The 23,226-nt window shown below is 45.9% G+C and overlaps 1 protein-coding gene across 1 annotated transcript in view; it reads left to right on the top strand.

Moving 5' to 3' along the window:
• Positions 1–23,226, top strand: part of ETNPPL (ethanolamine-phosphate phospho-lyase) — a 29,982-nt gene that overhangs the window by 380 nt on the left and 6,376 nt on the right. The window contains exons 2-9 of the mRNA XM_069630873.1: positions 7,688–7,806; positions 8,241–8,400; positions 13,127–13,201; positions 16,334–16,427; positions 16,733–16,849; positions 19,026–19,108; positions 20,115–20,340; positions 22,446–22,600. Of these exons, the coding sequence (XP_069486974.1) occupies positions 7,688–7,806; positions 8,241–8,400; positions 13,127–13,201; positions 16,334–16,427; positions 16,733–16,849; positions 19,026–19,108; positions 20,115–20,340; positions 22,446–22,600 (1,029 nt within the window). The remainder of the gene's footprint in view (positions 1–7,687; positions 7,807–8,240; positions 8,401–13,126; positions 13,202–16,333; positions 16,428–16,732; positions 16,850–19,025; positions 19,109–20,114; positions 20,341–22,445; positions 22,601–23,226) is intronic.

Genomic DNA, 23,226 nt, shown 5'->3' with positions numbered 1-23,226 from the left:
GCGCGAGGTAAGGGCATTTCACCATATGTAGGTTGGGGCATTATGTTGAATGGTCAAACCCAAATTTATCTGTATCTCAGCTAAAAAAAACCGGCGTTTTCGGAGTTAACCCTTTATTAACCACACAACAGCAACTTTAAGGTGCCATTCGCTCCCGCTGGGGCGTTTTCCCCCTAAATTCGTGCACCTCTGGTGCTGCAGGGACGTACTCTCCTCGCAGGCTCTCACTCTTTCTCCCCAAGGGGCAGCACGACAAGTCGGGACAAAACGCGCCTTGTCTAAAAGGGGGGATGGGGTTAAGAGTATGGATGCGGGTGCGGGAGTCTTGGGAATCGGGAAGGGTGGAATTTCGACTCCAAGTGCCCCTCATTTTATCAGTTGCCCAGACACTGAACACCCTCCGGAAAGAGCACCTCTATATTTTTGCTGCAGGTCCCTTTTTGTCCTCATACATTTAACCGGCAGCAGGTTACACAAAGGCTGCGGTTTTTATTACCTAACACACATAAAACAAATATATTGGTTCATAGCCTGAGGGCTTCTTATTTGTCTAAAGACGTTTCTGCTGCCCTGTTGTGTTTGCTGGCGCCGTGGGTTCTTCCCTCTCTTTCTGCTCCTATTTCCTTATTTAGGTTCTGACTGGGGTCATGCAGGTGTCTGGGAGCGGGGGCTGGGGGTCCTCTGAGTTGCACGCTGGGATAGTGCTGAGGGCGGTGCATTCCCCGCCATCCAGGGCAGGCACGCACAGTGCGCGTGCATGGAATACTTTCCAGCCCTCTAAACACCGCGGAGAAGCAGCTTCAACTGGTCGCAGAACTCACCAGCTTTGTGTGCCCACCACCCTTTGTTTCCCTTTTAAGGAGCTGGTGAGAGCAGTTGGGGGGCGGGAGGGGGTAGTTTTCTGCTGGGCCGGTTACTGTTTCATGGGGGCTGGGAGCTCGGTGCGTATGGCTACGTAGTAGCAGTTCCAAGTAGATTCTCGGAAAGACGAGGCAGCCTGGAAAAACACATTACATGACACGAACCCAAACTGCTGGGGACTATTTAGCTTCTGTTTTTTTTCATGGAGAGCCTGGGTAGCTTGACACCAGCGACCAGGAGCCACATTTCACTCCGCGGGCCAAATGTCGCCATGCAGACATGCCGCTATATTTGAGATAAACTTTTGTATGTTTGCCAGTGTGTATGACGGAGAATAAAGCACCCTTCCAGGGAACACTTACAAGTGTAATGGGTCATATGTATTGGACACAAAGTTGCAGTTTGCCTCTCATGCACAAGTTAGATTTGCAACACACTGTATACTTCAGCCTGCATACTGTTTGACGCTTGATACCCAGGAGCTAAATTTAGACTGCTTGTGAAATTATATTGTCAACCCCTATAATGATGAAGCATAGTGGGGGGAATTATAATGCCACAGGTTATTTACACATAGTTGACCGCTCACGTTTCCACAATGCTGTGTATGAGTAGACCACCCAGCTACTTTTATTTTTTCATCCTGGCACTTAATTCAGGATTACAATGCCCAGTATGCAGAGAAACGTAGACTGGGAGACCCGCTCAGGCGTGGCATGGGGGCACCTTGATTATTTCCGTGGGTTTGATAAACCAGGCAGCTTGGTGTGCTCGAGGTGTTCAGTGTCTGACTTTAGCTACTTGTGAGAGTCTGGGTCATGCCAAGGGCTCTACATGGTCATGGGCTGTGCACGGCTCTTTTACAGGCATGTCCCTGTTGGTTTGGTTTTTAGTTTGTCTGACTGCCCAGTTCTCTTGGCGTCGATTGGGTGGTGAGGTGGTTTGGGGGTTGGGGGGGTTCTTTGTGGTAGCGTTGGCCATATGTGGCCAGTTTCCATCATTCCCATACATCAGATGCCAGGTCCCATTGCTCCTTGCTTTGCCACCATGTCACTCTCACTGCTCCAGTGTGGCTCTCTCTACCCACGTTTTGCCCCGTCTGGATCCTCCTGCATTCTTGCCTGCCCCACATGTCCTTTACTGTCCCAATTCTGCCCGATTGCCTCTTGCAGCCCCAGATCTGCCCGGTGTCACCCACTGCCAAGATCTGTCTCACATGGCTCTCTGTCCATTTCTAGTAATTCCGACTTACATAACTCACTGCTCAGTTATGCGCCATGTACCTCTTACTGCCCACCAAATTGCCACATTGTCTCTCCGCATTTTGACACCGCACATACACATAGACACCAGCTCATGCATACACACCCAGCCTGATTTCACTTTCCACTTTTCAGTTCCCATTTGCCTGGAAGGCTAAAACATCCTCATTGCTCTGCCTCCAGTCCCTTGTGTCCACAGTGGTCGGTGTCCTGTCCTTCTATGCTGCAAAACGGATCTCGTACATCTGGTTGCACGGGAAATGTGTCATTATGGGGGGGGGGAAAACCACCACGCACCCCCCCTCATACTGCACCCCACAAACGTCAAATTCCCATTTACACTACTGCCTGACCTTGTGGCAAAATGGTGCATAAACAAATGCAGAGAGCGGTGGGTGAATGATTTTTCAAAAAATTGGAGTGGGGGTGGAAAGCATAGCGAGGGAGCCACACAAATTTGGTAAAATCCACAAAGTTTCAGGTTTGTAGGGTAACACTTGAACATATCCAGTAGATGCAATTCATCAAGTGGGCAGGAGATTTTTCCAACTTTTTTTCATTATGCCTTTTCCTAACATATATTTTATTTATTTATATTTGTATAGTGCACTTACAGCCCAGAGGCATGAGGCGCTGTTACATGAGGTTTGTAGGAAATTTTGATTAACTGGTTACAGGCGACAGAGTTGGCCTCTTGGTTACGGGTACATTAGTAATAAGTGACTTCATAGAGGAACAGGTGAGGTCCAATGTTACATACATCATTAAGTGTTACACATCATATGCCATACATGTCCATGTAGATGGCACCAATATATATGCCTGTATTACCATTAAAAGCATTCACTGTACTTTTTTCAAGAACCTCATGCCCCCCAGAGCTGGCTAAAACCAGTGGCCTCTGGTCCTCCCAGCCCTGGTCACTAGATCCCAAACTTCTTTGCCATGTTGTCCCCTGGTCCTCAAATCGCGCTCTGCAGCTGGAACATTCCTCAACCCTGTGGATCGGACCTCAGTACCCTCCAAAGGCCATGAAATGACAGCTGATGGTGGCCATGCTTGGCGTTTAGACAGCCACACATCCCTATGCGACCAATGGACTCAGCTACAGGGTACAGTGCCGGCTGGCAACGTTCCTACCATGTACACATCCTTCACCGGGGATTACCCAGTACCTCATTCCGAGTCGTGGATACCGGCACTTTACCAGACCGCCCGACTACGGGTTTGCCGGCAGGGCACCTGGGTTACAGCCTGCAGGTAAACCAGGTGCCTACCAGCAAAAAAAGCTGCCGATGGCGGTAATGACGGGAAATCCCCTCACAGAGTGCGGTGGGACTCCATGAATGGGAATTTACACCATGAATGGGGATTTACACCGTCCCGTCCGCACTCATAATCCAGCAGCAATGCCGCCGGACTGAGTGCTGATAATGGTAAGTACCAAATGCTGGTATCCTGGCGGCTCTACCGCCAGGACACCGGCACACTCGGAATGAGGGTTTATCCAGTATTTGAATGTTTTGCGTTCACCTAGACAACACATGTTGGCACTTAGACGCACATATTCGGGTTTTAGCTCACTTGCAGAGTCACTTCCTGGTCATCATTATATGTAGGAAAGGGGGTTTTGAGTAAAAGACTGCATGGGGGGACGGCCACCAGTCTATCCTATACATCGGCACTTGCCGTTTCTTTTTTTTTTTTGGCTAGCAATTTTTAATTTATTCACATTATGCAGTGCTAGATGTCAGCCAGTAAAACTCATTCAGCAACTGAAAGGAAACACATTACAGAGCTGCGAATGGATGCTGTTTTGCACCAGAAGTGGGGATGTTGGCAGAAGAGCACTTTGTGTACGTGCTTGTTTCCCACAGTGTACCCCGCACTACTATGCTAGCCCATTTGCACACTAAATGCGCCCGTATGAGGGTTGAAGGCCGACCCGTAGTAGTTGCAGTTGCCTCAGCCATGGTGAGAGGGGAAGTTGATGGTCAATGTTTAATAACCGGGTGGCGTGTACACGAGAAAAGTAGGTTTAAGTGTTGCTGTGGATATGTCATGCGCCCGCGTGGTGGGCAATCAGGATACCGGTGGGGGCCAGCGCGTCGCTTAGTTGTAACAGTTTTCGTAAACTCTTCAAATTCATATATATTCATTTTACAAACGAAGGTTGCTGATATGCAAGGCAAACACGCCAGAGGATTACACACAGCGCGGGCTGTGATGGGCGGGGCGACAGGGACGACCTGAACCCAATGAACCCTCGGCGCGCGTGCGCACACGCAGGGTCTCGCGGTCTGTCCTTGATGAACTCGCCTCCTTAAGCTCAGCCCGGCGGCAAACTGCGCACTTTGCGACTACGGCCTCCGTTTGGTTATCACCTTTGCTGACAGGGGAGGTTTCAGCTCTCCGCCGACAAGGCCCAGAGGGGCTAGCCTGCTACCGAGCCGCGGCTCCCGCCAAACCAGTCTGAGCAGGTTGGGCGTTTCCAAGAAGACACCATTGCGCGCCCTGGCTGACCACCACGCATCCGCTTTTCTTTGCTGATTAATATTGCATGTGTAACGGTGGATCGGGCGTGCACTGAGAAACGCTGCGAGCAGAGCTCTTCTCTTCATATGCAGTGACGTCTTGTCCAATCTGATTTCCAAGAGGCTGCCGACCCTTGCCCAAACTCAACCAGATAAATAATATCTCCGCCTTTGCTTATTGCACGTAACTGGCAGGGTTTCAATGCGCGCCAATCAGGCGAACTGACGCAGGACTTTAGTGACGAAGTGTAACTGGGGTCGTCGTATTCAAAATCTCACACTAAGTCACACAATCCACACTCCGACTGTACCATGGCACTGCCCGTTTTTGTTCAATAAAAAAAATCACCATTTCTTTTTCCTCATACAAGGATTCTTTAGCGCCAAGAAACAGGAAATCATCTCCTGAAACACAAGGAAGGTCACCCATCATTCGCGCCCTGTTGACTGCTGCCACCACTATTCTCATTCATGCTGCTGCAAGTGTGACATACATTTATAGGCATGCATTGTGTGGAACCCTGGTCTGGGGTCCCCTAGGTGGTCAGTACCCTCAGTTTGAAGACCACTGGTTCAGACCATGACTTCTTTTTAGGGGTGGGAAGTTGCCTGCTTACAAGACTGATGTCATGGCTACAAGAAAGCGACCACCCATCTAAAGATCTTTGATAATTTCCCTCATCCCACTGTAATCCACTCCCATTTGTCAGCCACGCCAGAGAGCCCGAAGGTCATGCAAATGGCAGACGTGCATGGCGTGACTCCTAATAACCTAGCTATGGCGTCAGTTAGGATGCCACCCTTCCACACCCCGCGCCCCCTGCTGCGGCCCGCTCTCCCTGTTCATGGTGCATTATGGGGTAATGTTTGCCAGCAGTAGGTGCTTTTAATGATTTCTTAAGCACTTCGGGCTCGGGTGTACTCTGTGCTGCTCTTAAGAATACAGGAAAAAGGAGGCCCACAATAAGACACGCATTTTTTTTCTGTGTTGGTAAGGCATAGGCATTTGGCAGGTACAGCCATAGTGCTGCTATCCGGCAATAAGATGGCAACAGGTGGCAAATAGTTTGAGAGCGTGGATGCATGATATCACAACCTGGCAAATGCCTGTGTAAAGCTTATAAATGTCAAAACTGTTGGATTTTGCCAATGCCCTTTTTTAATAGGGAGTAAGTGCAAGGAACAGATGTGGTACACACACGTTGCTTATAAATCAAGCGGCTGAAGGCACCCTTGGTCAAGACATTTTTATTACATCGGGAGCTGATTACCAGCTGTAATTAAGCCATTACCTTTCAGGGGATTGCTTAGAAATAACAATGACATCTCCATAGCAACACATAGTTTAATGTTAACGCTCATAGAACTACTTCAAAGAGATCCCAGGTGGTGTGTTTTAGGTGGGGAGGATCGCATAGGGGGTAGGAATGGCCATGGGTGGTCAGTGGGTGGGAACACCTGAAAACTCACGTGGCTATGTGCCTCTTCTCCCATCCCATGTCCCTCCAATCTGCACTTCAGTCTCTTCTGCTGGTGCCTCTCTTTGGAACAGCCTCCCTGCCCCACTCAGCCTTGAGCCGGTCCTCTTTAAATTCTGGGAACTTTATAAAACTCTGCTTTTCTCTACCTCTTTCCCTCCCCTGCCAACCATCCCACTGGCAGTGAGACTGACGGCCTGGACCTTCATGAAGCCCTGCCCAGTAAATACCAGCACCCCTCTCACCCCCAGCACTGCACATGTTGGCCCCCTACTGGGCTGCTGTGCATCCCACCCATGGGATTCCCCCCCGCCTTATCGCTTAAAGAGGGGTCCCTCGCCTGGCACACTCGGCATTTCCCACCCGGTTTCTCACCAGCACTTGCCGTTACCATTGTTCCCTCCCTGCACTTTTCTTCACAGCACTTGGACGTCCGAATCCACATGGCCTAGTAGGACCACAATTGTATACTACTGCCTCTTGCCATTATGTTTTTTTTTTCTCCCTTGTTCCCTCCCCATTTTACCTTGTGATGCCTTGAAACACTATGGTGTTGTACAGGCGCCTAATAAATGCTCAATAAATAAAATAAATAAATTAATTAAATACATGTCAATAGTTTTGGCTTATAGGTAGTGATAAAGCACCATCTAACAGCTAAACTTATAAAGGACCGTCAAATAAGGGTTCTTTGCTGCTGTTCAGTATTGAGATTGTTTGTTTGCGTACTTAAGATAGTAAGGACTAGTGACTGTTTTATAATATACTTTGAAAGGGATGGCAGCGGCCCCAAGCCCTGAAGCAACAGAGATTTTAAATAATGTCCATTAGAAGTAATGGCCTCCACATGATATACATCACTTCAGTCGTTGCACTCTGCTCCCCTTTCTTGCGCTTGGCTGACGACCAACCAGGGTCAGGCTGGGGCATAACGTTGGCTCAGGCACCAATGAAAAAGTGGCCCGCAATTGCAAAGTCCAATTCTTCCTTTTGTGACAGACACTTTGAAAAGTACCAAGATGGAGTTTTATGGTCACATGTGTTGAAAATAGTGCGATTTAAGGAATAGTTGTATAGTTACACTGTACCAAAGTACTGGCTGAAGTGAAGTAACTCATCCAACTAGCCCACTTTGACCACCAATACGGGCCTCCACTAGCATGCTGGGCCTGCCTCCACTAGCATGCTGGGCCTGCCTGCACTAGCATGCTGGGCCTGCACTCCAGGCGATTGTCCAATCACCCCATAGGCCAGCCCGAGCCTGCAGATGATATTTTGTGAAATTATTGAACTACAGGTCAGCGGTGTGTGGGGGCGAAGGGAGTACACTCAGGAAAAGTTGCAAAGACCTGTAGCCAATCTGGTAGACGATCCAGCACGTTTTGGGATATTTAAATTTTTTACTTTAGCAGGTGGGATGAAGGCTGGCACATCCTTTTTCGATCTGTGTGTTGGCAACAGACTTGCTAAAAAAGGGGCCATGTTACAAGTAGGCAAGTAGGGCTGCGGTGCGTGCCCTTGTGTAACCTGCTCTTTATTTAACACTTTTTAGGCCATCCTGCAAGGTGTTCTTTGCAAAGGACCCCATCAAGATTGAGCGTGCCCTGGGCCAGTACATGTATGATGAGAATGGCCAGCGATACCTGGACTGCATTAACAACGTTGCCCATGGTGAGTAGAATCACGCGTGATGCTCGTGATGACCCTGGTGATGCGTCTGCATTATGGTGGCTTAATGATAAGTTGCCAAAGTGGGAGTTTTTGGCTCCCTAATGCTAGAGATGGAAAAGTACTTTAAAGGCACTTTTAATGTTAAATATATTAAGCGTGCTGCCTTTACATCCAGTATTGCGCCCCAATAAAACAATGTATTTTAGCATCAGTGCCATCCTTAGCACTAATGGCTGCTCTGTGGCATTCAGCACTCTTATGCCACCTGATCTGAACGAAAGGGGGAGGGTTCCCTGTGAGTCTGATGCCCGTGATCTAATTCCAGCGAGGGAATTGGACTCTGCTGACTTTATGTTTGTCCCCTACCTATGCAACTCCCTTTCTTCAGGTTGAAAAACCACCTGTAAAAACATGTTTTCTCTCTCCTATTTCAGTTGGGCACAGCCACCCGGAAGTGACCAAGGCCGCAGTGAAACAGATGGAACTCCTAAATACAAATTCACGATTCCTGCATGATAACCTTGTCCAGTACGCCGAGCGTCTGACGGCCACTCTCCCCGAGAAACTCTCTGTCTGCTACTTTGTAAACTCTGGGTAGGTGTCAGTTCTGCACTGTTTGTACTTTTAAGCTGCAATAAACCACGTTTTAGATTTGCAAGAAGCAAAGCCCATGAGAAGGGAGTTATTATCTGGTCTTAAATTGTTAGAATAGTGGTAGAGTCAGTTAGGGTTAGTTTCGACTGTGGACATATTCTTTGAGACATTCACAGATGACTGACAAGCACTTGAGTTGGATTGAATGGTAGGGAACACTCCATAGTTGTAGGGAAAGTTAGGCCTTATTCTTATTCTTTAATAAACACATCTTTGAACTGTCCTCCAAGAGTCCGAGTCCTTCTTCTGACCGGCCACAAACGTCACTTAGAAACAGAACCTAAGCTACTGTACAGGATGCTGCGGCAACAATTATGATGGTGGCTCACAAGACATAATTACAGTAGAGATAAGTGAGGAAACTTGACCTCGGGCAAAAGTCAAACTTGCAAAACGGTGCTGTTATTTAATTCTTGAAAATCCCAGGAAGGGCGTGCCTGCTAGGTGTTGATGTCATGCCTGTTATGGCTGTTCAACAAGGACTGGGTCATGTGTCTAGTGCCAGGGGCTTGGAAGGGATCATGTTTTTAAGCTTGGTTCAGATGGGGATATCTTTTGAAAATGCTGCTTGATTTACTGTCAGCTGATTCCATTGTGCTTGCCTTGCACCACAGTGCCCTTACTGTGTGATGAGAGCAACTACGCACCGACGGCAAATCAACACGTATCATGTTGAAAACCAGATGCCCGAAGAGTGGAATCTGTAAATGGCAGCATGGCATCAAATATATTCAAAATACACAGCCCCAAAGTCTAAGGTCAGCAAAATGCATAACAATTCATTGTCACCAAGGCAATTTCCTATGAGGTTTGCTCGGTCCACACCCCTTTCTAGCTCCGTCCCTTTGTACGTCAGCTTCCATCTCTCCACTCTGCCTCACTAGTCTCCAATGTCCACAGTTGCGACACTATTCTTCATCTGGACCCTAAACCTCCTGTACATCAGGGCAAGTTTTCCTTCCTTCCTATCTGCACCCCTACTTGGCTATGACATCCTCAAAGAAACTTTCTTTAAAGCGCTTGCAACTCACCATCTCATCTGTTTTTGAGAATTTGCTTCATAACTTGTTTACCTTTCTCACATGATATGGGGCTCCACAGTATTCATAGTGTAGAGAGCTTTTGTGTCCATCTGTTCACATACATAGAGCACAGACCAGCATTTTTTTTTTTTTTTTTTTTATTTGAATAAGAATCTACAGTTTGAACACAAAATTCAAACTTTTGTTTTAAGGACAGAGACAACAGAGAGAAAAGAACTCCACAAGCCCTCCAGAAAAAACAGCACGAAGAGCTAATCAAAAGTGTTAAACATCTGCTTTCAAAGTCATATCAAGATAATTCCCAATTGCGCACACAAGTTTTATATTATTTCCAGAGATGATCCTAGCCCACCACCTATCCACATCTTCATCCAAGGGGGCAAACTTTCCAAGGTGTAATGAGCGTTGATTGACTATCTGTTTGCATTCGATTATCAGATGTTTAGATGTTTCAGTAGCCAGTCCACAGAAGCGGCAAAGGTTATCTTTTATAGATTTATCATTTCTTTGCCAAAGAATTTCTTTGGTTTTTAGAATATCCGCCAGAAACCTAGGACATCGCTCTCGATGATGACGAGATTGACAATGCAGTAAATAGCCTGCTGGTTCATTTAGTTTCCTGTGATCGCCTCCCACCAATTTTGTTGATTTCAGCTTTTGTCGTGATTCATAGTTGACAATCCAAGCCCAATTTTCGAATTTCTTTTTGGCAAGCTGTGGGCGATTTAGAAGATCTTGATTATTTATGTCTGCAGCCGTTAAGAATGCCAATAACTTACAAAACCATATATTAAGTAAGTTTTGGTTGTTTGGAGCATATTCATTGGCAAAGATTTTATATGCCGGTGATTTTAGGGCCATTTTACGCATTGTGGCAATTGAATTCCAAACCACTCTGATGTGCAGTGAATTTATAGCTAATTCATTTCTCAGGATAGTCATCGGTATTGATTGTGGCAACCTCAGTACTTTTCGCCAGAAGCGACCTTCCAATACATGCCATGTTTGCTCACTTATATTCCACCCGGCCTCAGCCCCGAAGGTTATTATTGGTACCACTTTTTGTAGGTAAAATTTTAAGGACAGGTTCCAGAGAAAACTTTCCATAGTTTCTGTTGATTTTTGCTCCTTGCAGAGCGAGCTTCATCACTTTTGATGTTAATTCTTCAACCCATTGCTGTTCACAGGTGGAGTTGTTGAATTGGATCCCTAGGTATCTTATGGAATCAACAGAAGAGATGTTGGTATCAGCGATTTTCCACCTAAACGCTTTATCTTTCTTGCTTTTTACGTTTCCAATTGACACCATTTTTGTTTTTGCAATATTTATTGTCAATTCGTTTAAGACCATGTACTTTTGTAGACCCACTAGAAGGCGCTGGAGCCCAATTTGGGTTCTGTCCATCAGCACCAAATCATCCACATAGATGATACATTTAATTGGGATTTGGTTTATCGTGGGTGAGAAGCAAGGAACCTGATTGAGGTAGTTCAGGAGATCAGCCAGAAATAGTTTGAATAGCTCCGCAGCAAGCGGGCATCCTTGTTTGACACCTCAGTGTCAAGATGGTATTGGATAGTAGACCACTGTTGTTTAATCAGACTTTGATTGATGTATGGTCGTGGGGTGCAATAATTGGTTGAAGGATGGATGCCGGACAACACCATTTTGACAGTTTATCCCATAATAGGCTGCGGTTCACACCATCGAACGCCTGTTTCATGTCTATAAATGCAAAGTGGATTTTTCCATTTTTCTTTAGTTTCTAGTTTTAGGATCGTCAAGATTAACAGGTTTACCTCAACTCCAACACCCTTCGTGAACCCTGTTTGCCATATATCAGTAATCTGAAAAGTTTCTGCCCACTTTGCAAGTTTAACACGCAAACTAGACCCAAAGATTTTTCCAATCATGTCCAAAAGGGCAATTGGGCGATAGTTATTCGGATCATCCCACCTGCTCCTATTGTGAATTGGCACCACTATGGCGGTCCTCCAAGATTCAGGCACTTTTTTAGACAGGCTAATTTTCATGAACAAGTTTTCAATGAAATTTGCCCACTCACTTGGATGTTTTCTTAGATCTACATTTGAAATCAGATCTAGTCCGGCTGCATGCGAGATCTTTAAGGCATTAATAGCTCGTACAATATCATCGTGCGCCATCTGAACATCCCACTTAGTGTCTACGGCACAAATCGTTGACAGAGCCGCTGTTTCAGTTTTCTGAAAAACCAAGGAAAAGTGCATGTCCCATACGTCTCCTGGAATGGTGTTTATTATATTCGGAGTACATTTAGAGAGGTCCATATTTAAAATCTTCCAAATATCACGTGTATTCCTTGTCATAAGTAGGCGTAACATATGCTCAGCACAATCTTGATCGATGATAATGGCATGAGACCTCGCCCAGTTTCGATAGGTCGTGCGTCTTGCTTTTACGGCCTCTTGAACATCCACTCTTGGGAGGCGTTTTCTTATTTCTTTCAGGTCCTTTCGCAAGGCCTTTTTACCCTCCTCAACCCTCGGTGGAAACCTCAGATTTAACCTCATTTAATTTCAAGATTCCTTACTCAGAATGAAGACTCATACTTTTGCTTCTACAACGTAATAATGCACCCCACAACTAACCAGATTGGATCTTGTAGACAAGCAATGCAATGATGTCATTACATTTAGTGATTTGTGATTTTGTGAGATCCCAGGTGGTGGAATTTCACCTGAAGTTTCTTCTCTATTTTCCCCCTGATTGTCCCCGTCTGAACTAATGCATGAATGAGGCACAGCCTCCTGAGACAGTCACCCAAAATAGTGTCAATGAAAAGAACTTGAGCTCACTCCCGCCCAAATATTTACTTATGTGTTTACCTCTATAATTCAGACACGCATGTACCGAAAAGATTGCACATCAAAGGGCTAAACGAATATGATGTTTTGGATGTTGTTCTCCTGTGGCTATAAAAAAACATGATGAATGTAAACATAATACAATTGTAATATAGGACAGGTTCTGTGAGGCAACACCTGTCATGGCCAATTCTCGTAGCTTTCTGGATGATAAAGTCCCAGATGAGAGAGAGCAGCAAAACAAAGCTTTCAGAATGGTTCTGTGCAGGCAATTGGAGGAGAAGTCTCGGGTGCTTTGTTCCCCAGAATGTTTGCTCAATTTCCTTGCACTCTTCCACCTGGAATACAGACATCGTGTTATCCAGAAAATTGTGTTATCTGTAACACCGAAGGTACCATAGTACTCATATGTGTCTGTCCTCTCGCATAGATGGGAATGTTGAACCATCCCCCCCTTTTCCACGTTCAAAATTACCTGGCGACGATCAGGATCGGGGGTTTCACCTGGGAATGAATGCAAGTCTCGCTCACATTGCCAGTGTTGCCCCCTCCCCCCACCTGACTGCAAGGCATGGTGCAAAGATTCCAATCAACCGGGCACAAAGCAGCTTTTTGGAGGAAGTCTTAAACAGGGAAAGAGGACATCAGCAGCTCATTGGAGATATTCTGGGGGGGGAGGGGAGGGGGAGAAACCGGGTCAGGTCTCGCCACCGGCTGCCACAGATGTGTACCCTTTTATGCACACGTGACCTCTAATTGTTTGTGTCTTTTTGCAGGTCTGAAGCTAACGACCTTGCCTTGCGCCTGGCTAGGCATTACAGCGGCCATCAGGATGTCATAACCCTTGACCAGTAAGTTGTGTAGTATGTGTCTCAGTGGCCTTTCCACTAACATCAACAAAAGCACGCCTTTTCTCATTTTTTGTTTGGGCTATTGGGTGTTGCTTAAGCCAAAACTATTGCACTGGAGTACGGATAGGAGGAATGGCATATGAGGAGGGACACATGAATGACATATGACGAGGGACACAGGAATGACATGACGAAGGACACAGAGGAATTACATATGATGAAGAGGGACACAGTCTGTAGGTGTTGTTTGGTTATATGCCCGCCTCTTGCCTTTTCATGGCCATGCTAATCCATATGGCCATTTCCACCCATTCCTGCCTCTGCCCACCAAAACACCTCGTCATGGGAAATCTTGCTTGCTTTAATCAAGCCTTACCATCAGGCTTTGCATTCATAGTGCCTGCCAGTGTTTGTTCAAAGCAGTCTTCTGAGAGTTGATGACTTAATTGGAGTTGTAAACACGCTACTAGTATAATACAAATTTCTTACCAGACCTTCCTTCTGCCACTCGATTTTCTGAACACTCTGTATGTCATTCACTGAAGTCCTGTTAAAAACAAGCATTGGGAAATGCAACATTTTTGGCTTGTGCATACGTTTTAAGCTTTTGCCGGGCACTGCTATTAGATGCCCATGTGCTTGCACCATTTTGCACCGGCTACCAACAATGTGTAGTTAATAACAGTACGGCTGTGCCTGGCAAGTGCCTTTCCCATGCCTACACAAGCCCAAACTGTTGGCATTGCCAATGCTTGTGATATATCTATGGTTAATTGAGTAGCATGCTACAATACAGTATCTCACATCATTTATAGTTATTAGGGTATTTACTGAGCGCTGACCTAGCTTCGGGAAGCAACGGCACTTTACAATTATAGGGGGAAGAATACAGCGAGGGAAGGAGAGAAAAGGGGAGCAGGGAGCTAACTGGAGGGTGAGGGTAGGCAATTGGCAACAAAGTGTCTACAAGCAACCAGGGAGGAGACGGTGAGTCTGAGTCTGATGTAGAGTGGGGAGTGCAGGGTGTGTGAACCTACGTGTTGGGGAGGAGACATTTCTTGAAGAGGAAAGTCCCGAGCGCTTTCTTGAACTGTACCTGAAGTAAGGCAAGTCTGATGTTGATGGGGAGGAGGTTGCAGAGTTCTCAGCGAGGCAGCTTGTGGACTTCAGGGTGACAGCCTTGTAGATAATGCAACAGGATTTGAAGATGATACAGGCTTGCAGAGGGAGCCAGTGCAGTTCAATGAGGGTTGGGCGATGGGGTCGAATTTGCAGTCCTTTAAAATGAGTCTTGCTGCAACATGCAGCACACATCTCAGGGGTGCCAGGGTAGTCGCCGGAAAGCCTTCCAAAAGGGCATTGCCACCATCCGGGTGGCAGAGGGCATGTCTTGGACAGTGGATCTGAAGTTGTTTTCTGGGATGAAGGGCTTGATTTTCTGTAGGAGAGATATAAGAGTAGAAGACATTTGGGATGCAGAGGTGCTGATGTAACTTGTAAATGCGAACATGAAAAATAGATAATCTGACAGAGGACCATAAATATAGGAGGCAGAAAGCCTGAACGACCTACGGCTAGAACGAAACTAGAGTGAGGTGTCTAGCTTGCAGGATAGGACTAGATACATGGTAAGAGAACTGACCGGACCAAGGCTTGGAGAACATGAACACTTGTATCTGAGAAAGTGAGCTATGGAGACCCATACACAGATTCAGATCGTCCCAAAGGTGACGATTTGATGATTGGAGTAAAAAACAAAAAAATCTGCATACTGTTCGAACCCGTTGTGGACGGACACAATATTATTATGTATTACTTTCAAATGACTGCTGCTTGAAAGCACTATAAAAAGACTACTACTATTTTTAATATTAATAACATTTATATGAATAACTAGTGTCGGGCTAGAGCCACTGACCCCTCAATGACTATTCACATCTGTGGCTGACCACCACCATCTTAGCTTAAAAGAACAGGACATTCATTTTGGAGACGTCCTTTTCCGGGGCAAAAAGAGTTGGAGGCAGAGCCATTGGATGTTTTTGCTAATCACCTGGAATGATTCTGACTTAGCCTCTTAGCCTCTCTGAAACGCAAGTGCAGAGCTGCTGAGTCGACGTGGCAGGCATTGAGCACAGACTCTCCATCCGCTCTAAAAAGAAGGCCTATATACAAGCCCACATCTCTGAGGCTACTAACACAATGGATGACCTGTTTAAATTCTGCAGGGAACTCGCCAATCCTGCTGCAGTCTCCACTTCTCCTCTGCCATCCCTGACCCTCTGCACTGCACTGGCCTCTGACTTCTTAATCAAAACCCAGGACATCCTGACCTCATTCTTCTCTACACCCCTCCCTTCTTCCCCTCTTGCAATCAGGCCTCTCTTGGCGCCCCTCTCCCCTCCCACATGCAAAGTCACTTTGCATGGCAAAAAGACACTTAGCACAGTTCCATGAATCAGGGTGCTTGTTGGCAGTACAAAGTCACTTTGTACCAGTGAAAAGTACTTTGCACCGTGCAAAATATCCCATGAAATAGGCCCTCAGTGTCTAAAGGAGAAAGATGAATTGCACATATTTCTGATCCAGATCCAGTCACACCCATGTTTGCATTCTAACATTGACACAATGCTCGCATGGATGGCTCGAATGACTTATGCTAGAAAGAGACCAAAGAGCTCACATCAGCAGTGTACAAAAAGAATTCATGGAAATATGTTCCCTGCTTGCCTGCCCACGAGGCCTACAAACCCATCACCACGCCCCCTCCCACGTGCAATCCAGACCCCCCCAAACAAACACACCTACTGTTTAAGGGAATGTTCAGTGCAGTGCACTTAAGTGAAGTTTCAACTTCTTCCTACACTTTTATTTTAAAACGAAACCATTAGAGCAGCACTTCTCCCAACAGCTCCAGCCTACTCCGACCACTGCACATCACTGTTGGTAGTTTCCTGGAATTGAAGTACTCCTTCACATAAATCGTGATGAAAAAAATCATCAGGGGCTCTTTTATGAATGCCAAGTTTGCTGGCACCGGCCATTCTGCGCTCCTCACCAATGGCCGATTTCAAGCAGCGACTTCTAATGTTTTTCAAGGCACACTTCATTTTGTTCTTGTTTCCTTTTTAGCGCTTACCACGGACATGTCACCTCTTTGATTGACATCAGCCCCTATAAATTTCTTCAACTCGGCAAGGAGGCCAAAAAGGATTACGTGCATGTGGTGAGTATTGTACGTTGACGTGTTGTCCTGGATCATTAGCGTGGGGAACTTCACTCAATACTGAGCTGTCAGTGGAGCAGGCACTCGGGGGCCGATGGGGAGCCGGGTGGTTGGAAGTAGCAGCACCTTGCTTCACAGCAGGCGGTTCTGCTGATTTTGGTGCCGGTCCTATGTTGGCTGTACCTCAGCATCATGCAGGGCTGCTTTCTGTTTGGCCTTGGTTGTGCTTTCAGAATGGCCAGCCTATGATTGAGTTAAAATTGGTCTTCTCAATGAATAACTATACTTTGGTGATTTTTCTACAGGCTCCTTCTCCAGATATCTACCGCGGGAAATACAGGGAGGACCACCCAGATGCTGCCTCTGCTTATGCAGATGAAGTGCGCCAAATTATTGAGGAGGCACACACCAAGGGTCGCAAGGTTTGTACTATACACTGGAGAACATGTCAGAGATGGCAAATGGAGCGTAAAGAATGTAACCCCGCCTCGTGCTTGGGGTTGCCGCTATTTCTATGCACGTTTTAGTTTTTTACATCAGTCCGAACCTACAATGTGTTTTACAATCCCTCCGACCGCACGGTTCATCTCGAGCAAATCTGGCGTAGAGGAGCTCCAAGATGTGTTTCTCCTCACTGTGAATCTTCGTTCCATCAGGAAGGAAACCCAATTGCGAGGGCCCGAGAGATGTACCTAGTAACCTGCCACCAGGTAATGTCTTCAATACAATGCAGATTGTTTTCTGCCCCATCCTCTGGCTTTTTCTTGTGAGCCACACAAAAATCACAATGCCTGTGAACCTGGAGGCCCAGCGCCATGTGTTACTTTAGGGCCTGGTCCTGCCTGGACTCACGACATTGTCATGCAGGCATTATGCCGCAGGTTACAAGGAACGCTCCTGCTCCCTATTGCACTCATTTCCTTCTGATGGAAAGGGGTTCTAAAGTGGAAAGAACCCTTCTTGATCATTGGAAAGGATCTTGATCTTTTGCACTCCTCTTGTCCTTGCAGCGAGAGAGGATTTAATAAACATATTTTAGCTTCGCGCACCTGCAACACCCAGACCGGAAGTGCTGTGGACCGATAGCTACGACCTCCAGCATTCCACGCCTAGGTGCTTAATTCAATGAATCAATGGTGCATCAATGGGCTGCATGAAACGCGCATAAAAGTAGTTGGCAAAGAGCTGAGTTTCAACAGCTCCACAACTTAACAATGCCTCGTGTATGCATAATGGTATCAGACCTTGAAAGTTCACTCTGAATGACTGGTTTTTCCCGCCACAATTGTGACACCTTAAAGTCCAAGACCATTTGAACTGTGAGTACAAGATGGGGTTTTATAGACACATCAGTGGCCTTTGAGATGCTGGAAAGGTATGAACGGCACTAACAATCCGACCTTTCCAGTGTTTCATCCTGGCTGTAATACTGAAATGGAATATTGACCGGGAGTTTGAAGGGCGAAACTGGATAGCATGTTTTACCGAGGCAAGGGTGCATTTCTCTCATGATTGAAATGCACCGCACAGTACAAACGATGCAAGCCTTTTCCGTGCACTCTGATCAGATGTCTCGTAGGCCAAGGGATCGGTAGACTGTGTGATTCTCCATACCACCGACAAACCTTTTCACTAATGGATAGTTTTATTTTTTCCTTTCTTTCCCCTTTTACATATCCTAGGAAAACTGAACAAGTACAGGACACGTTGTCTAAAGACTAAACTCTCACCTACTATGGGGAGCCTGGTGTGTTCCACTGTAGTCTGCCTCTCTGCAAATAGTGTACTCTTAATGATAAAGACGTGACAGCTCAACATTGTTTCCAAGAAGACTGAAGTTCCGGGCTTGCATGGACATGGCGATGCCTAGACAGGGGTGCACAATACCTCGGGGGAGGCATGCAGTTAAATGGGAGTGTCTTAAAGATAGAAGCCCTGGGCTTGGCGTAGCCTCCTGAGGCATAGATCTTCCAAACGCCAACCGATGGAACGAGAATGTAAGATTGGCAGCCAGCAGTGTCAGACGTAACCTCCAATCTCTTGTCATTGAAAATAACCATTTTGCTCCCCTCTTCTTGCACATTTTAAGCCAGTGGAAGCCGTGTGTGCCTTTTCCTCCTGTTGCGCTTTACAGAGCACCCATGGACCGTCTCGTTTTGACAATGGTTTGGTTGAAACCTATTGTCTTCTCCTGCCGGTGGCTGTTCTGAGCATTTCAATGTTTCGAGCATCACCAAAATCAGCTTTTATCGCCAACACTCTCGGAAGCATGCATGATGCTTGGGCCCTCTTCTCTCAGATTTTCATGTCGCCCATTAAAAAGTCCTCCTAATCGATTATACGAAATTGTATTTTTGATAAAATACTGTTATGACCATTTATAAGATCCAGGGAGTCGTAATCCCTTCTGTAGAAGCAATGCAATCGTTTCCTCACCCTACATGCATTTATGCGTGACTGTCCCTTCATTTGTAACGAAAGCAAACGCCCTAAACTAGAGTGATGGTAAAAGCTGGTTTTGGCGGTCTCTAGTGTTTTTTCAATGTTCGCAATTTGTAACCTTGAAAAGTTGCTTAGATGTCGTCTTCTTCCACGTAGATTGCTGCCTTTATCGCGGAATCCATGCAGAGTTGCGGAGGTCAAGTTATTCCACCAGCAGGGTACTTCCAGAAAGTGGCAGAGTATGTACTTAGTTTGTGCCCCTAATCATTTAACAACTATTTCACTGCTTTTATTAATTTATTAGCCCTGATGTGTGACCTTTGCAGTGAAACCCTTGCAGGGTGTGAGAAGATCAATAACATAAGCTCCACCAGTGGGGGCCGGGGCTTAGGCTGCTCACACTTTGTCATGCCTCACTTGGCTGTGGGTTGCAAGGGAAGGCAAGATGTGCAAATTCTGGACCACCCGGCTCAAGGTTGGAGGGGGTCTACTGATCCACCTTTTCCATGAGAGGCTATTAATTTCTCACAGTAAATTGGAGCAATGGCAGTATATGGGAGGGACACCTATAACCTACAAATAGATGCCACACCTGTTCACCAGGGTTCGCATCAAGGTGCTTTGCCTTCTGAGGCTTGCTTTGGTCTAACCATGCATGATGGGCCGTGTATAGTGGTCCTCTCAATGTGCAGAAGCACATATTTGTGGACTTGAGGCGAGCGTGCTGCTGACCCCTTTAAGACTGGGCGGTTAGTTGGCCACCGCCTTTCGAACCCTGGCCCTATAACCATTTTAGTTCCCCTGGGCTACATTTGTCTTGTTTGCTAGATCAGGGAGCTACGGATTAAAATGGATGGTTTACTCTGAGAGCCTCTGGGAGGTAACTCATTCTGACCTTTGGGGTGCGCTAACGAGGAGAGTGCGAAAAGAAACCGGTGCAGCCTGCCATTAGGAAGCAGAATTCGTGTTTGATGGTATTTGGAACAAAACAAATGCAGTTCCCTGAATGACTGCATTTGAATAGTAATAGATTTAAATTAACTTATATTGGATTATTTAAAAGATGTACTCAATGGAAAAATAACAAGTTCCATGAATGATTGATTTATATAATTAATATTTTCAAGTACCATTATATTGGCTCATTACATACAATGTGTTACCATTGGTACAGCACTCATTGTTTTAGAGTTGATATAAGACCCATTAGGTGGTGTGTTGCTGGACTGTGCGTTTTGCTTCTAGGTATGTGCATAGAGCAGGAGGCGTTTTCATTGCGGATGAGGTTCAGGTTGGCTTTGGACGTGTCGGGAAGCATTTCTGGGCTTTCCAGCTGCAAGGAGAAGACTGCGTGCCCGACATTGTCACCATGGGGAAGCCCATCGGAAACGGCCACCCAATGTCATGTGTGGTGACAACAAGAGAGATTGCCGAAGCCTTTGGGGCCTCCGGACTAGAATACTTCAATACGGTAAGTGGTGCTCATGAGTATTTGCATTAATAAGATACCTACAACCAGGATGGGGCCAGAGCATGAATCCACACCGGCCTATTAGTTTCAGACACTGCCCATCGGTATCCAGTGACGCTACCGAAAGAAAAATACCGAATGAACTTTAATGAAAAAAATATTGGAAAATAAATATATATGGGTTGGGGGGCTCAGGGTGGGGTTAGAAATGTAGGAAAACTGAGGGTTTGCAGGGGTGGACCCGCTCAATAACTTGATAGACCTGTTTTTGGTCTGTGTTGTGCTGCCGTGTCATTAGTGCGACCCAGGCGCCTTTTGGTGTACATTCTCTTTATACATATCAAACCGGATTTACATTCATAGATGCGTTTCAAACAAAATGTTGTAGGAGATATCAGGAACTCCCTGTACGTGAAATGAAACTAGGATTACATGAGTTGTTTTGAAGAATAATTGTTTTACAATACATTCCGAACTTCCATTCAGAAGAAGATATTATAAGTTAATAAATACAATCCACAAAGCACATGATTCTTGGAATTTTAGTTTGGTGAATTTACTTAAGTGTGCCCTTCTGGGTTGGAGAACACAACCAGGAGGTTCTAGTCCTGTCATATGCATACACTTGATACTTGACCCAGCGTAGGAACCAGACCTTACTTCAATGCGTGACTAGAGTCGCTCTGTGCCAGGGATTCTCACTCAGTTAGAGTTGAAGATCCCACTATCAGATCAGCACTAGGACCCACAGATCAGGAAAGGGAGGGTTCAGTTTTACTGGCATGAAAAGTCACTTGCACTTCTGTGACATACCGCAGCAGCCTGCACTGAATGGCCGTCTATGGAAATGCAGGAGTTCCTTTACTAGATACGTGGGGTTCTTATTTATCAAAATGTGCTCCCAAATGGTCTGAGGTGACGGAGGGGTGGGGGGGAGATTAGATCAAATGGAAATGCACACTCTCTTAATATAAAGGCTTTACAAGAAACCTCCTTGCCTTGTTCTGGCAAATTATCTTCCAGCATTTGCCAATCCCCAGAACCTGGAGGAAACATATACTGTGCCAGGGATTTCATAGTGCTCCAGGAAAATGTTGAAGACTGCCTTTTTTGAAGCATGCTCTGGATTTAGGCCAGGCTCCAAGTTAAAACCACTCAAAATGTTTGAGTTCTTATCCAATTTGATGTTATATTAAATAAATGTCTTGTGATGGTTTTAGACCCTCAAGCCATTGCCGGACACGAAGCAACATCTTTAGGATGCATTGGTAAATGTCACCTCCCAGGCCACACGCCGTACCAGGAAGGGGGGGGGGTGCTTGGCCTAAAGGCAGTGCTGACAGTAGTGGATGTTCCCTTAGCTTGGTGCAGAAAGTGCCGTGAAGCCCATTACTACGGCTCTCCTGCTCCTTCTTCCGTTTTAGCAGATCTTTTCCTAATTGCATAGGCAACAATGCTGCTTGAAGAAGCTTATCTTGCCAGTGCTCCTGAAATTCTGTGGCATTCCAGCATTATTATTTCTGACGGGTGGAATATAGAGACATATTTAAAGTACATTAGATGGGCACATTCCTTTATTCTGTTTGTCTTTACATAAAGTCTAACTGGCAAAGTTACTTCTTCCCATTTCCTATTTAATTTATTTTAAATGTGTCTTGAATGACAACCTGGATCACGTCCATGAGGATTAAAGAGGTTAAGCGAGCAAGTGTATGTGTTTTTTTATTTCACTAAATAGTACAGGTCGGCCCAAAGTCGTAAGCCAGCAGCTCTGTGCCTTTTGCCACTCTTGCTCTGCCTTTTGTTATTTTCACTGACCCAAAGTTTTGTGCATTTACAGCTGGTCTTTCCTAGCCTAGGACTGTACAAAACACATGGGCCGTTTTTTTTTTTAATAAAATCCAGGCGACCCTTTTATAGTTTCTGCACCGTGGATGAGAAATAATGTAAAACTAATGATTATTAAGTGCAATATCTTCACACAGTTTCAAACCCATAATAATGAGCAGGTGAATCTTCTTCATGTTAGAATTGCTTATGAAATCCTGAATGGAAAGTTGGTATAAGAGCGGTGCAGCAGTATCTTTTTTGTGCTTTTCTTTCAGTTTGGCGGGAACCCAGTGTCTTGTGCTATTGGGCTGGCGGTGTTGGATGTGATTGAAAAAGAAGACCTCCAGGGCAATGCAACCAGAGTGGGAGATTACCTCATAGAGCTGCTGAACGAACAAATGGCGAAGCATCCACTGATAGGAGACATCCGGTATGAACTCTAAAATGGCGCCTGTCACTCCCACGGACTTCCACTTTCTATGTTTATGCTCTCTTATTTCGTTCTCTCCTGCTGAACCTGGGCACATTCTCTGGAAACCCAACCCATCTTTATGCCTGTGGACCCATTCACTCCTTAAACTATCAAGGTCCTGGCACCCTGTCATTTCTTCTACGTCGTCTCCTTTTTTAACCTTGCTCTCAACTTTGATGCTCACTGCCTGCTTCTTCATAGCAGCAGTTCTATGGAATCCTTATGAGGCTTCCAGCCACCCTAGCATCCTAGCCAACTATCAACCTCTTTTCCTTCTCCACTGCTCCTCTGCAACCCTCTCCAATAAGGGTTCTGCAGCTGTCACGCCATGGAAATGGCACGGAAACAAATATCTGGCTTGCTCACCACTGCTCCTCATTCTAGACTCTCCTCCATCCTCCTCGTCCTTCAGCTCTCAGTGACCTTCAACACTATTGGCCAGCCCTCTCTTCTTTTAAGCCACTGGCATCAGAGACACTCCATATTCCTGGCTGGTTCTTACCCAATAAGCCGCTCATTCTCCATCTCCTGGAACATGAACACCTCAGATCCTACCCATCTCCAAATTGTAGTCCTCAAAGATA

The sequence above is a fragment of the Ambystoma mexicanum genome, chromosome 6q (genome assembly GCF_040938575.1).
Source record: "Ambystoma mexicanum isolate Mex_15411 chromosome 6q, UKY_AmexF1_1, whole genome shotgun sequence".
NCBI lineage: Eukaryota > Metazoa > Chordata > Amphibia > Caudata > Ambystomatidae > Ambystoma > Ambystoma mexicanum.
Note: the sequence above shows the minus strand (reverse complement) of the source record. Positions and strands in the feature narration are given on the sequence as shown.